Source organism: Glandiceps talaboti, chromosome 1, assembly GCF_964340395.1.
Source record: "Glandiceps talaboti chromosome 1, keGlaTala1.1, whole genome shotgun sequence".
NCBI classification, from domain to species: domain Eukaryota; kingdom Metazoa; phylum Hemichordata; class Enteropneusta; family Spengelidae; genus Glandiceps; species Glandiceps talaboti.
In genome coordinates, this window is record NC_135549.1 from 32,624,251 (window position 1) to 32,638,023 (window position 13,773).

At 37.7% G+C, this 13,773-nt stretch overlaps 1 protein-coding gene across 1 annotated transcript in view; it reads right to left on the bottom strand.

Annotated features, from left to right (window-relative positions):
• Nucleotides 1-6,771: 6,771 nt before the first annotated feature.
• Nucleotides 6,772-13,773, bottom strand: part of LOC144437614 (uncharacterized) — a 44,836-nt gene continuing 37,834 nt past the window's right edge. Inside the window, exons 10-11 of the mRNA XM_078126595.1 lie at nucleotides 10,481-10,666; nucleotides 6,772-8,104 (exon numbers count right to left, since the gene is read on the bottom strand). Coding sequence (XP_077982721.1) covers nucleotides 7,961-8,104; nucleotides 10,481-10,666 — 330 coding nt within the window. The 3' untranslated portion in view covers nucleotides 6,772-7,960. The remainder of the gene's footprint in view (nucleotides 8,105-10,480; nucleotides 10,667-13,773) is intronic.

Here is a 13,773-nt window from a genome sequence, read left to right on the forward strand (position 1 = left end):
TATTTGGTATACAGTAAAACACACTATCCTGGCCTATTTGGTATACAGTAAAACACACCATCCTGGCCTATTTGGTATACAGTAAAACATACCATCCTGGCCTATTTGGTATACAGTAAAACACACTATCCTGGCCTATTTAGTATACAGAAAAACACCATCCTGGCCTATTTGGTATACAGTAAAACACACTATCCTGGCCTATTTGGTATACAGTAAAACACACTATCCTGGCCTATTTGGTATACAGTAAAACACACCATCCTGGCCTATTTGGTATAAAGTAAAACATATCATCCTGGCCTATTTGGTATACAGTAAAACACACCATCCTGGCCTATTTGGTATACAGTAAAACACACCATCCTGGTCTATTTGGTATACAGTAAAACATACCATCCTGGTCTATTTGGTATACAGTAAAACACACCATCCTGGCCCATTTGGTATACAGTAAAACATACTATCCTGGCCTATTTGGTATACAGTAAAACATACCATCCTGGCCCATTTGGTATAAAGTAAAACACACCATCCTGGCCTATTTGGTATAAAGTAAAACATACTATCCTGGCCTATTTAGTATACAGTAAAACACACCATCCTGTCCTATTTGGTATACAGTAAAACATATCATCCTGGCCTATTTGGTATAAAGTAAAACATACCATCCTGTCCTATTTGGTATACAGTAAAACACACCATCCTGTCCTATTTGGTATAAAGTAAAACATACCATCCTGGCCCATTTGGTATACAGTAAAACACACTATCCTGGCCTATTTAGTATACAGTAAAACACACCATCCTGGCCTATTTGGTATACAGTAAAACACACTATCCTGGCCTATTTGGTATACAGTAAAACACACTATCCTGGCCTATTTGGTATACAGTAAAACACACCATCCTGGCCTATTTGGTATACAGTAAAACATACCATCCTGGCCTATTTGGTATACAGTAAAACACACTATCCTGGCCTATTTAGTATACAGAAAAACACCATCCTGGCCTATTTGGTATACAGTAAAACACACTATCCTGGCCTATTTGGTATACAGTAAAACACACTATCCTGGCCTATTTGGTATACAGTAAAACACACCATCCTGGCCTATTTGGTATAAAGTAAAACATATCATCCTGGCCTATTTGGTATACAGTAAAACACACCATCCTGGCCTATTTAGTATACAGTAAAACATACCATCCTGGTCTATTTGGTATACAGTAAAACATCCTCACTATTTGCCCAAATTAACGCATTATGGACAGACATGTTACCTCCATTAGGGATCTGTAGATGTTTACACTTTGTATTACTTTAAGTAGCCTATATGAACTTGTAGAATTTTAAGCTGTCTATATCAACTCAGTTTCTTATTACTTTAAGTAGAATATACCAACTCAGTTTGTAGTATTTTAATTAGCCATTATAAAGGTCAGTCTGTATTAGTTTAGATATTGATGTGTTATGTTATTGTGCTTTATCACATTTGTAAATATTGCCAACAAACATTGTTCAGTGATAAGAAAGATAAGAAACCCCACTTCCTAAGTTTAATGGCTTGATTCTGTAATGTTCACCAGGGTACATATGTACCCATTATCCGCCCAAATATCTCTCCCCCCCCCCTCCCCGGGCATTCTTGCCATCAACCAATTGTGGACAATAGGTACTCACATTGGTCAATAGGTACTCACATTGGTCAATAGCTACTCACATTGGTCAATAGTTACTCACATTTGTCAATATCTACTCACATTGGACAATATCTACTCACATTGGACAATAGCTACTCACATTGGACAATAGCTACTCACATTGGTCAATATCTACTCACATTGGTCAATATCTACCGGTACTCACATTGGTCAATATCTACCGGTACTCACATTGGTCAATAGCTACTAACATTGGTCAATATATACTCACATTGGTCAATAGCTACTCAGTTTGGTCAACAGCTACTCACATTGGTCAATAACTACTTATAATGGTCAATAGCTACTCACATTGGTAAATATCTACTCACGTTGGTCAATAGCTACTCACATTGGTAAATATCTACTCACGTTGGTCAATAGCTACTCACATTGGTCAATATCTCCTGACATTGATCAATATCGACTCACATTTGTCAATAGCTACTCACATTGGTCAATAGTTACTCACATTGGTCAATAGCTACTCACATTGGACAATAGCTACTCACATTGGTCAATAGCTACTCACATTGGTCAATAGCTACTCACATTGGTCAATATGTACTCACATTGGTCAATATCTACTCACATTTGTCAATATCTACCGGTACTCACGTTAGTCAATAGCTACTCATATTGGTCAATATCTGCTCACATGGGACAAAAGCTACTCACAGTGGTCAATACCTATTCACATTGGACAATAGCTATTCATTTTGGACAATAGCTACTCACATTGGTCAATATCTACTCACATTGATCAATGTCTACTCACATTGGGCAATAGCTATTCACATTTGTCAATAGCTACTCACATTGATCAGTAGCTACTCACATTGGTCAGTAGCTACTCAAATTGGACACTAAGAACTCACATTGGCCAATAGTCTACTCACATTTGTCAATATCTACTCACATTGGTCAGTAGCTACTCACATTTTGCAATAGCTACTCACATTGGTCAGTAGCTACTCACATTTTGCAATAGCTACTCACTTTTGTCAAAAGTTACTCACATTTGTCTATGCAAGCTGAAATGATGGTCAATATCTACTCACATTGGTCAATATCTACTCACATTGGTCAATATCTACTCACATTGGTCAATATCTACTCATATTGGTCAATATCTACTCACATTGGTCAATATCTACTCACATTGGTCAATAGCTACTCACATTGGTCAATATCTACTCATATTGGTCAACAACTACTCACATTGGTCAATATCTACTCATATTGGACAATATCTACTCACATTGGTCAATAGCTACTCACATTGGTCAACAACTACTCACATTGGTCAATAGCTACTCACATTTGACAATAGGTACTCACATTGGACAATATGAACTCACATTGGACAATAGCTACTCTCACATTGGACAATACGTACTCACACTGGTCAATAGTTACTCACATTGGTCAATAGCTACTCACATCTGTCAATATCTACTCACATTTGTCAATATCTACTCACATTGATCAGTAGGTACTTACATTGGTCAGTAGCTACATATATTGGACAATAGGAACTCACATTGGTCAATAGTTTACTCACATTTGTCAATAGCTACTCACATTGGTCTATCTACTCACTTTAATAGTCAATATCTACTCACATTGGTCAATAGCTACTCACATTTTGCAATAGCTACTCACTTTTGTCAAAGGTTTAATACTCACATTTGACTATGCAAGTTAAAATGATGGTCAATATCTACTCACATTGGTCAATAGCTACTCACATTGGTCAATAGCTACTCACATTGGTCAATATCTACCGGTACTCACATTTGTCAATATCTACTCACATTGATCAGTAGCTACTCACATTGGTCAATATCTACTCACATTGGTCAATAGCTACTTACATTTGTCAATAGCTACTCACATTGGTCAATAGCTACTCACATTGGTCAATAGCTACTCACATTGGTCAATATCTACTCATATTTGTCAATATCTACTCACATTGGTCAATATATAGTCACATTGGTCAATATCTACTCACATTGGTCAATATCTACTCACATTGGACAATAGCTACTCTCACATTGGTCAATAGCTACTCACATTGGTCAATATCTACTCACATTGGTCAATAGCTACTCACATTGGACAATAGCTACTCACATTTGCCAATAGCTACTCACATTGGTCAATATCTTCTCACATTGGACAATAGCTACTCACATTTGTGAATAGTTACTCACATTGGTCAATAGCTACTCACATTTGTGAATAGTTACTCACATTGGTCAATAGCTACTCACATTTGACAATAGGTACTCATATTGGACAATATCTACTCACATTGGACAATAGCTACTCTCACATTGGACAATAGCTACTCACATTGGTCAATAGCTACTCACATCTGTCAATATCTACTCACATTTGTCAATATCTACTCACATTGAACAGTAGGAACTCACATTGGTCAATAGTTTACTCACATTTGTCAATATCTACTCACATTTGTCAATAGCTACTCACATTGGTCTATCTACTCACTTTAATAGTCAATGTCTACTCACATTGGTCAACAGCTACTCGCATTGGACAATAGCTACTCACATTTGCCAATAGCTACTCACATTGGTCAATATCTACTCACATTGGTCAACAGCTACTCACATTGGTCAACAGCTACTCACATTGGACAATAGGTACTCACATTGGACAATAGCTTCTCACATTGGTCAATAGCTACTCACATTTGGCAATAGCCACTCACATTGAACAATAGCTACTCTCACATTGGACAATAGCTACTCACATTGGTCAATATAGCTACTCACATTGGTCAATAGCTACTCACATTGGACAATATCTACTCACTTTGGTCAACAGCTACTCACATCTGTCAATATCTACTCACATTGATCAATAGCTACTCACATTTTGCAATAGCTACTCACTTTTGTCAATAGTTACTCACATTTGTCTATGCAAATTGAAATGATAACCAGACAAACAGTTGATATATATAAAACACACATTTTTTATTAGGTCTACATATATAGATAACAAATACCACTATAATGACAAAGTATATAGGCTAATATTGTAGTAGTATATGAAATATCTATAAACAGGTCATAATTTGCCACATATATACACTATGACTGTGTAAAGATGTCAAACTTAGCAATAAAACTAATATAAAGTAAAATGTAAGTAGAAAACATGAAATGTTGATATTATGCTATTATTGTCTAACATGTTGTAAATAGTGACATCACTGTATAAAAATCTCAATGTCATGTATGTAATGGTTAGTATTAACAAGCGATCTATCGGTCAGAATAGCTCCGCTCTTGTTTTTTTTTTTTTTTTGTTTTTTTGGTGACATGTAGAAGTGGTTCAGTTCTTCACTATGCAGTTTTGTTTTAGCGATGTAATAAAGTGGTTACTGGTTTCATATGATGTCTCACTATAAAACACATTTTACACAGAAGTTGGTAACGTATTGTACTTTTATACCATAGTCACCATTTTATAACAAAAATCTACTGTTATGAAAAATTGCACAAAATCTCTGAAAAAAAATGACTGGGAAATGAACACAAGAAAAAGAAAAAAAAGAGAAGATTTTGAGGTTGGGTATAAATAATTCCAGTGTTTTACAGCTTTAACCCTGGAAAATGTTAATGATAAATGAAATAAACTAGGGATCTAAAATAATTTTAAGGCAATTTGAATTTCAATTTTCTAACAAATTTACCAAGTCAACAACATTCAACTTGTACTAGTTGTAGTAGATATATATGTAGATATATATAGGGAAGAAATGTACTAATCGCCACCTTAGTTTCCGTACGGCGACAATCCCAAGTACCTGAAAGAGAGTCATTCTCAGCCACACGTTACAGTGGTAACACTCGTTCATGTTCGATTACCTTTCATAAAGAAAACACAACGAAATGGTTGAAGTGATCTTTTTTTTTAAATTTCTTTTCATCACAAAAACAAAATCTGTGTGATCAAAAGTGTTGTAAACTAAACCAGAAAGAATTATCGGACTTGCTAAACTTCCCGCTGAACTGGAGTAAGGTCCAAGCCTCGATAGTATGTGAGGAAATCGTCTCAAACTAGCGATACAACTTTCAAAATATAACTTGACAAGTCTTCATTTGTTAGAGTTATACAATTCAAGACAGGTTTTCACTCGAAAAAAACAATTCTGTGAATAATGACACTCTGAACGCAGCGATTTCTCGGACGATGTTACCACTGTAACGTATGACTGGCAACGACTTGCTTCCGGGTTAGTCCCTCGTGCATCCGGGTACTTGAGATTGTCGCCGTACGGAAACTCACTTGTCATGCATTACCACATCGGCAATTTTGACGCTGTATTTTTGCCACCAAGATTGATCGTACAAAAACAAAACTCCATAAATGAACCACAAAGTACTTTCCCTTTCAAAATGTGATAATTTTGGAAAGAGTATTATCGTTTTTATTGACGACTGACTCTGTCAAAAATCGTCCCATACACTTCAGTTCAGGCATGCACGACTTCTCATATAGATATAGAGCTCACTTGATCGTGAGGTGCGTATACTGGAATGAACCATTCTGTAGGAGGGTGGAGAATTTGGATTTGAAGTTTACAACCCTGACAAATATTTGTCATTTGGGCGCACAATGCGTAGAATTAAGACTAAAGCACATATTACATTGCTTGTTTGACGTCAATAGTGTCTTTTGAAAAGTTGCACTTTACCTAAAGTCTCGCGGACTGATTTCCAATATGGCGGCGGTCATAATACTCATTAACATATTCATTTTTTTTTTAAATTACAAAAAAAAAAATCATAAAAAATAGAAAAGAAGACGTGCTGACTTGAAATTAACAAATCTAAGTAAGCTACCCCCTGCGCATCAATACACCAGATATCAAAGCAATCTGACAAGAAGTTTTCAAGGAGATGATGAAAATGACATTTTATGAAAAAAAATCATAGAAAATTGAAAATGGCACAGATCAACTTGGCATGAACAAATCTGAATAGCCTCCCCCCCCCCCCCCCCCCCCCCCCCCCCAGGGAACATGCACACCAAATATCGAAGAATTCTGACTGTCACCTTCGGAGTAGATAATGAAAATATAAAAGTTTGACGGACACCTATGATTCACTCTACTCTCTATACTCTATACAACCTATACCTAAAGCTACGCTTTCAGCTTTCGCTGACAGCGGAGCTAAAAAACTGATTCACCATTTCAATTATCAATCAGCATCATAGATTATAGGCCACATTAATATTGTTGAATTGTTAGCTGTTTATGTACACAAATGACATATTTTACCATATGTACAGTCTTTTCAAATGTACAAGAAGAGCTCACCCCTTCCTGAGTCCCATCCAAAACTGCAAATGACTCATTAACATTTATAGGGTGTTTACCAAAACCTTTAAGTTATTAGTTCTTGCTATTCTCATAAGAAAGATGTGTATTAAGTTTCATTACAATTGATGCCACAGTTTTTTTGTTGAAATATCATGTGGACAGACTGACAGATGGACAGATGAAAACTGTAACATAACCTTACCAAACACAAGGTAAAAATTTATAGAAATTTATGCTACAGTAGAGGTCAACAATCCCTCTCTGTTGTGCTAGCTATGTGACAGTCAGATGTTACTCTGGCCAAAGTGATAGTGCTAAGCTAGCCTGATTGGTGCATGCAGACATTAATCCCATCCAGTTGCTAACACATGTTGGTGAAGTGTTAGTGCCAGCCTAGTGTTAGCACTGAGCTAGTCTGGTGTTAACAGAGGGCATGGTGTAGGCATTAACCCTTCCAGTTGCTAACACATACTGGTGAGGTGTTAGTGTCAGCCTTGTGTTAGCACTGAGCTAGTCTGGTGTTAACAGAGGGCATGGTGTAGGCATTAACCCTTCCAATTGCTAACACACGATGTTGAAGTGTTAGTGCCAGCTAGTGTTAGCACTGAGCTAGTCTGATGATAACATATTACTGGTGGAGATCAACATAACCTGACTTCCAATTGCTAACTTGTATATGCCAATAAGCTGTTTGCACCAGCCAGATGTTAGCACTTGGGACAGGTACAGGCATTAACCCTTCAAGTTGCTAACACATGATGGTGAAGTGTTAGCGCCACCTAGTGTTAGCACTAAGATACCTGATTCTACCAAGTCAGAAGAAAATACTTGATTCTGGTACTATAGTTGTCACACAGACATTGACCTCCTGGTAAAGATTTAATCTCATATGTTGATAGTAAGTTTTCCTGATTTCAATTCATGTTTGTACGTCTTAGTTTCACGTTTCCCATCTTTAATTTGGTCTATACTTTCACCTGCAGCTTTTCTTTCCTGCATATCTTCAACCTCATCAATTGTGGCTGTTGCCTGAGAATTGTGAAAAGAACACAATGTCATACAATCGATTAAAGAATACTAAATATTTATAGACCCCCCCCCCCCAAAAAAAAAAAAGAAAAAAAAAAGAAGAAAAAAAGAAATAAAATTTAAAAAAAGAAAAAAAAAAGAAAGAAAAAAAAATCTGACCACAACAACATATAGACAAACAATAAGACAACCAATGAGGTACATACCCCAACATAGATCCACTGAGGTACAATGTACATACCCAAACATAGATCCAATGTGGTACATACCCAAACATAGATCCAGTGAGGCACATACCCAAACGTAGATCCAGTGAGGCACATACCCAAACGTAGATCCAGTGAGGCACATACCCAAACATTGATCCAATGCGGTACATACCCCAACATAGATCCAGTGAGATACATACCCAAACATATATCCAGTGTGGTACATATCCAAATATAGATCCAGTAAGGTACATACCCAAACGTAGATCCAGTGAGGTACATACCCAAACGTAGATCCAGTGAGGTACATACCCAAACATAGATCCAGTGTGGTACATACCCAAACGTAGATCCAGTGTGGTACATACCCAAACGTAGATCCAGTGTGGTACATACCCAAACGTAGATCCAGTGTGGTACATACCCAAACGTAGATCCAGTGAGATACATACCCAAACATATATCCAATGCGGTACATACCCAAACATAGATCCAATGCGGTACACACCCAAACATAGATCCAGTGAGGCACATACCCAAACGTAGATCCAGTGAGGCACATACCCAAACATTGATCCAATGCGGTACATACCCCAACATAGATCCAGTGAGATACATACCCAAACATATATCCAGTGTGGTACATATCCAAATATAGATCCAGTAAGGTACATACCCAAACGTAGATCCAGTGAGGTACATACCCAAACGTAGATCCAGTGAGGTACATACCCAAACATAGATCCAGTGTGGTACATACCCAAACGTAGATCCAGTGTGGTACATACCCAAACGTAGATCCAGTGTGGTACATACCCAAACGTAGATCCAGTGTGGTACATACCCAAACGTAGATCCAGTGAGATACATACCCAAACATATATCCAATGCGGTACATATCCCAACATAGATCCAATGCGGTACATACCCAAACGTAGATCCAGTGAGGTACATACCCAAACGTAGATCCAGTGTGGTACATACCCAAACATAGATCCAATGCGGTACATACCCAAACATAGATCCATTGAGGCACATACCCAAACATAGATCCAATGCGGTACACACCCAAACATAGATCCAGTGAGGCACATACCCAAACGTAGATCCAGTGAGGCACATACCCAAACATTGATCCAATGCGGTACATACCCCAACATAGATCCAGTGAGATACATACCCAAACATATATCCAGTGTGGTACATATCCAAATATAGATCCAGTAAGGTACATACCCAAACGTAGATCCAGTGAGGTACATACCCAAACGTAGATCCAGTGAGGTACATACCCAAACATAGATCCAGTGTGGTACATACCCAAACGTAGATCCAGTGTGGTACATACCCAAACGTAGATCCAGTGTGGTACATACCCAAACGTAGATCCAGTGTGGTACATACCCAAACGTAGATCCAGTGAGATACATACCCAAACATATATCCAGTGTGGTACATATCCAAATATAGATCCAGTAAGGTACATACCCAAACGTAGATCCAGTGAGGTACATACCCAAACATAGATCCAATGTGGTACATACCCAAACGTAGATCCAGTGAGGTACATACCCAAACATAGATCCAGTGTGGTACATACCCAAACGTAGATCCAGTGAGGTACATACCCAAACATAGATCCAGTGTGGTACATACCCAAACGTAGATCCAGTGTGGTACATACCCAAACATAGATCCAGTGTGGTACATACCCAAACGTAGATCCAGTGAGGTACATACCCAAACGTAGATCCAGTGTGGTACATACCCAAACATAGATCCAGTGAGGTACATACCCAAACGTAGATCCAGTGTGGTACATACCCAAACACAGATCCAGTGAGGTACATACCCAAACATAGATCCAGTGAGGTACATACCCAAACACAGATCCAGTGAGGTACATACCCAAACGTAGATCCAGTGTGGTACATACCCAAACGTAGATCCAGTGTGGTACATACCCAAACACAGATCCAGTGAGGTACATACCCAAACATAGATCCAGTGAGGTACATACCCAAACATAGATCCAATGAGGTACACACCTAAACATAGATCCAGTGAGGTACATACCCAAACACAGATCCAATATGAGGTACACACCTAAACATACATTTAGATCACATATCCAAACAAACGTATATTCATTGTTAGAAGTACATACCCAAACATAGAAGACAGCAGCACCAGCACTGGTATCCCTTACTTCATCAAGATCAAATTCTTCTAATAGTATCTTAGCCCGCTTTGCCATAGGTATTGATACTTGATTAATGTCACATCCTAGAACACGTCTTTTCAACCCTTCTTTACCAGTCTTACCAACCAATGCTTGCATTCTCTTCCAATCCTGTTGATATAAACATAATAAACTATTTGCAGTGCTTTATCACAACATACTCAAGTGATGTACAACTACATGTATGACCACTACAATGGACCTATAATGGTAGTACAAGCTATCTGTAGAATGGATCTATAATGGTACAACCAGCTATCTGTAGAATGGATCTATAATGGTACAACCAGCTATCTGTAGAATGGACCTATAATGGTACAACCAGCTATCTGTAGAATGGACCTATAATGGTAGTACAAGCTATCTGTAGAATGGATCTATAATGGTACAACCAGCTATCTGTAGAATGGACCTATAATGGTAGTACAAGCTATCTGTAGAATGGACCTATAATGGTACAACCAGCTATCCGTAGAATGGATCTATAATGATACAACCAGCTATCTGTAGAATGGATCTATAATGATACAACCAGCTATCTGTAGAATGGATCTATAATGGTACAACCAGCTATCTGTAGAATGGATCTATAATGGTACAACCAGCTATCCGTAGAATGGATCTACAATGGTACAACCAGCTATCTGTAGAATGGACCTATAACGGTACAACCAGCTATCTGTAGAATGGACCTATAATGGTAGTACAGGCTATCTGTAGAATGGACCTATAATGGTACAACCAGCTATCTGTAGAATGGACCTATAACGGTACAACCAGCTATCTGTAGAATGGATCTATAATGGTAGTACAAGCTATCTGTAGAATGGACCTACAATGGTACAACCAGCTATCTGTAGAATGGACCTATAATGGTACAACCAGCTATCTGTAGAATGGTCCTATAATGGTACAACCAGCTATCTGTAGAATGGACCTATAATGGTACAACCAGCTATTCATAGAATGGACCTATAATGGTACAACCAGCTATCTGTAGAATGGACCTATAATGGTACAACCAGCTATCTGTAGAATGGATCTATAATGGTACAACCAGCTATCTGTAGAATGGATCTATAATGGTACAACCAGCTATCTGTAGAATGGACCTATAATTGTAGTACAAGCTATCTGTAGAATGGACCTATAATGATACAACCAGCTATCTGTAGAATGGACCTATAATGGTACAACCAGCTATCTGTAGAATGGACCTATAATGGTACAACCAGCTATCTGTAGAATGGACCTATAATTGTAGTACAAGCTATCTGTAGAATGGATCTATAATGGTACAACCAGCTATCCGTAGAATGGACCTATAATGATACAACCAGCTATCTGTAGAATGGATCTATAATGGTACAACCAGCTATCTGTAGAATGGATCTATAATGGTACAACCAGCTATCTGTAGAATGGACCTATAATTGTAGTACAAGCTATCTGTAGAATGGATCTATAATGGTACAACCAGCTATCCGTAGAATGGATCTATAATGATACAACCAGCTATCTGTAGAATGGATCTATAATGGTACAACCAGCTATCTGTAGAATGGATCTATAATGATACAACCAGCTATCTGTAGAATGGATCTATAATGATACAACCAGCTATCTGTAGAATGGATCTATAATGATACAACCAGCTATCTGTAGAATGGACCTATAATTGTAGTACAAGCTATCTGTAGAATGGACCTATAATGATACAACCAGCTATCTGTAGAATGGACCTATAATGGTACAACCAGCTATCTGTAGAATGGATCTATAATGGTACAACCAGCTATCGGTAGAATGGATCTATAATGATACAACCAGCTATCTGTAGAATGGACCTATAATGATACAACCAGCTATCTGTAGAATGGACCTATAATGATACAACCAGCTATCTGTAGAATGGACCTATAATGGTACAACCAGCTATCTGTAGAATGGACCTATAATGATACAACCAGCTATCTGTAGAATGGATCTATAATGATACAACCAGCTATCTGTAGAATGGATCTATAATGGTACAACCAGCTATCTGTAGAATGGATCTATAATGATACAACCAGCTATCTGTAGAATGGATCTATAATGATACAACCAGCTATCTGTAGAATGGATCTATAATGGTACAACCAGCTATCTGTAGAATGGACCTATAATGGTAGTACAAGCTATCTGTAGAATGGATCTATAATGGTACAACCAGCTATCTGTAGAATGGATCTATAATGATACAACCAGCTATCTGTAGAATGGACCTATAATGATACAACCAGCTATCTGTAGAATGGATCTATAATGATACAACCAGCTATCTGTAGAATGGATCTATAATGATACAACCAGCTATCTGTAGAATGGATCTATAATGATACAACCAGCTATCTGTAGAATGGATCTATAATGATACAACCAGCTATCTGTAGAATGGATCTATAATGATACAACCAGCTATCTGTAGAATGGATCTATAATGATACAACCAGCTATCTGTAGAATGGATCTATAATGATACAACCAGCTATCTGTAGAATGGATCTATAATGATACAACCAGCTATCTGTAGAATGGATCTATAATGGTACAACCAGCTATCTGTAGAATGGATCTATAATGATACAACCAGCTATCTGTAGAATGGATCTATAATGGTACAACCAGCTATCTGTAGAATGGATCTATAATGGTACAACCAGCTATCTGTAGAATGGATCTATAATGATACAACCAGCTATCTGTAGAATGGATCTATAATGGTACAACCAGCTATCTGTAGAATGGATCTATAATGATACAACCAGCTATCTGTAGAATGGACCTATAATGGTAGTACAAGCTATCTGTAGAATGGATCTATAATGGTACAACCAGCTATCCGTAGAATGGACCTATAATGGTACAACTAGCTATCTGTAGAATGGACCTATAATAATGGTACAACCAGCTATCTGTAGAATGGATCTATAATGGTACAACCAGCTATCTGTAGAATGGACCTATAATGGTAGTACAAGCTATCTGTAGAATGGATCTATAATGATACAACCAGCTATCTGTAGAATGGATCTATAATGATACAACCAGCTATCTGTAGAATGGACCTATAATGGTACAACCAGCTATCTGTAGAATGGACCTATAATGGTAGTACAAGCTATCTGTAGAATGGACCTATAGTGGTACAACCAGCTATCTGTAGAATGGACCTA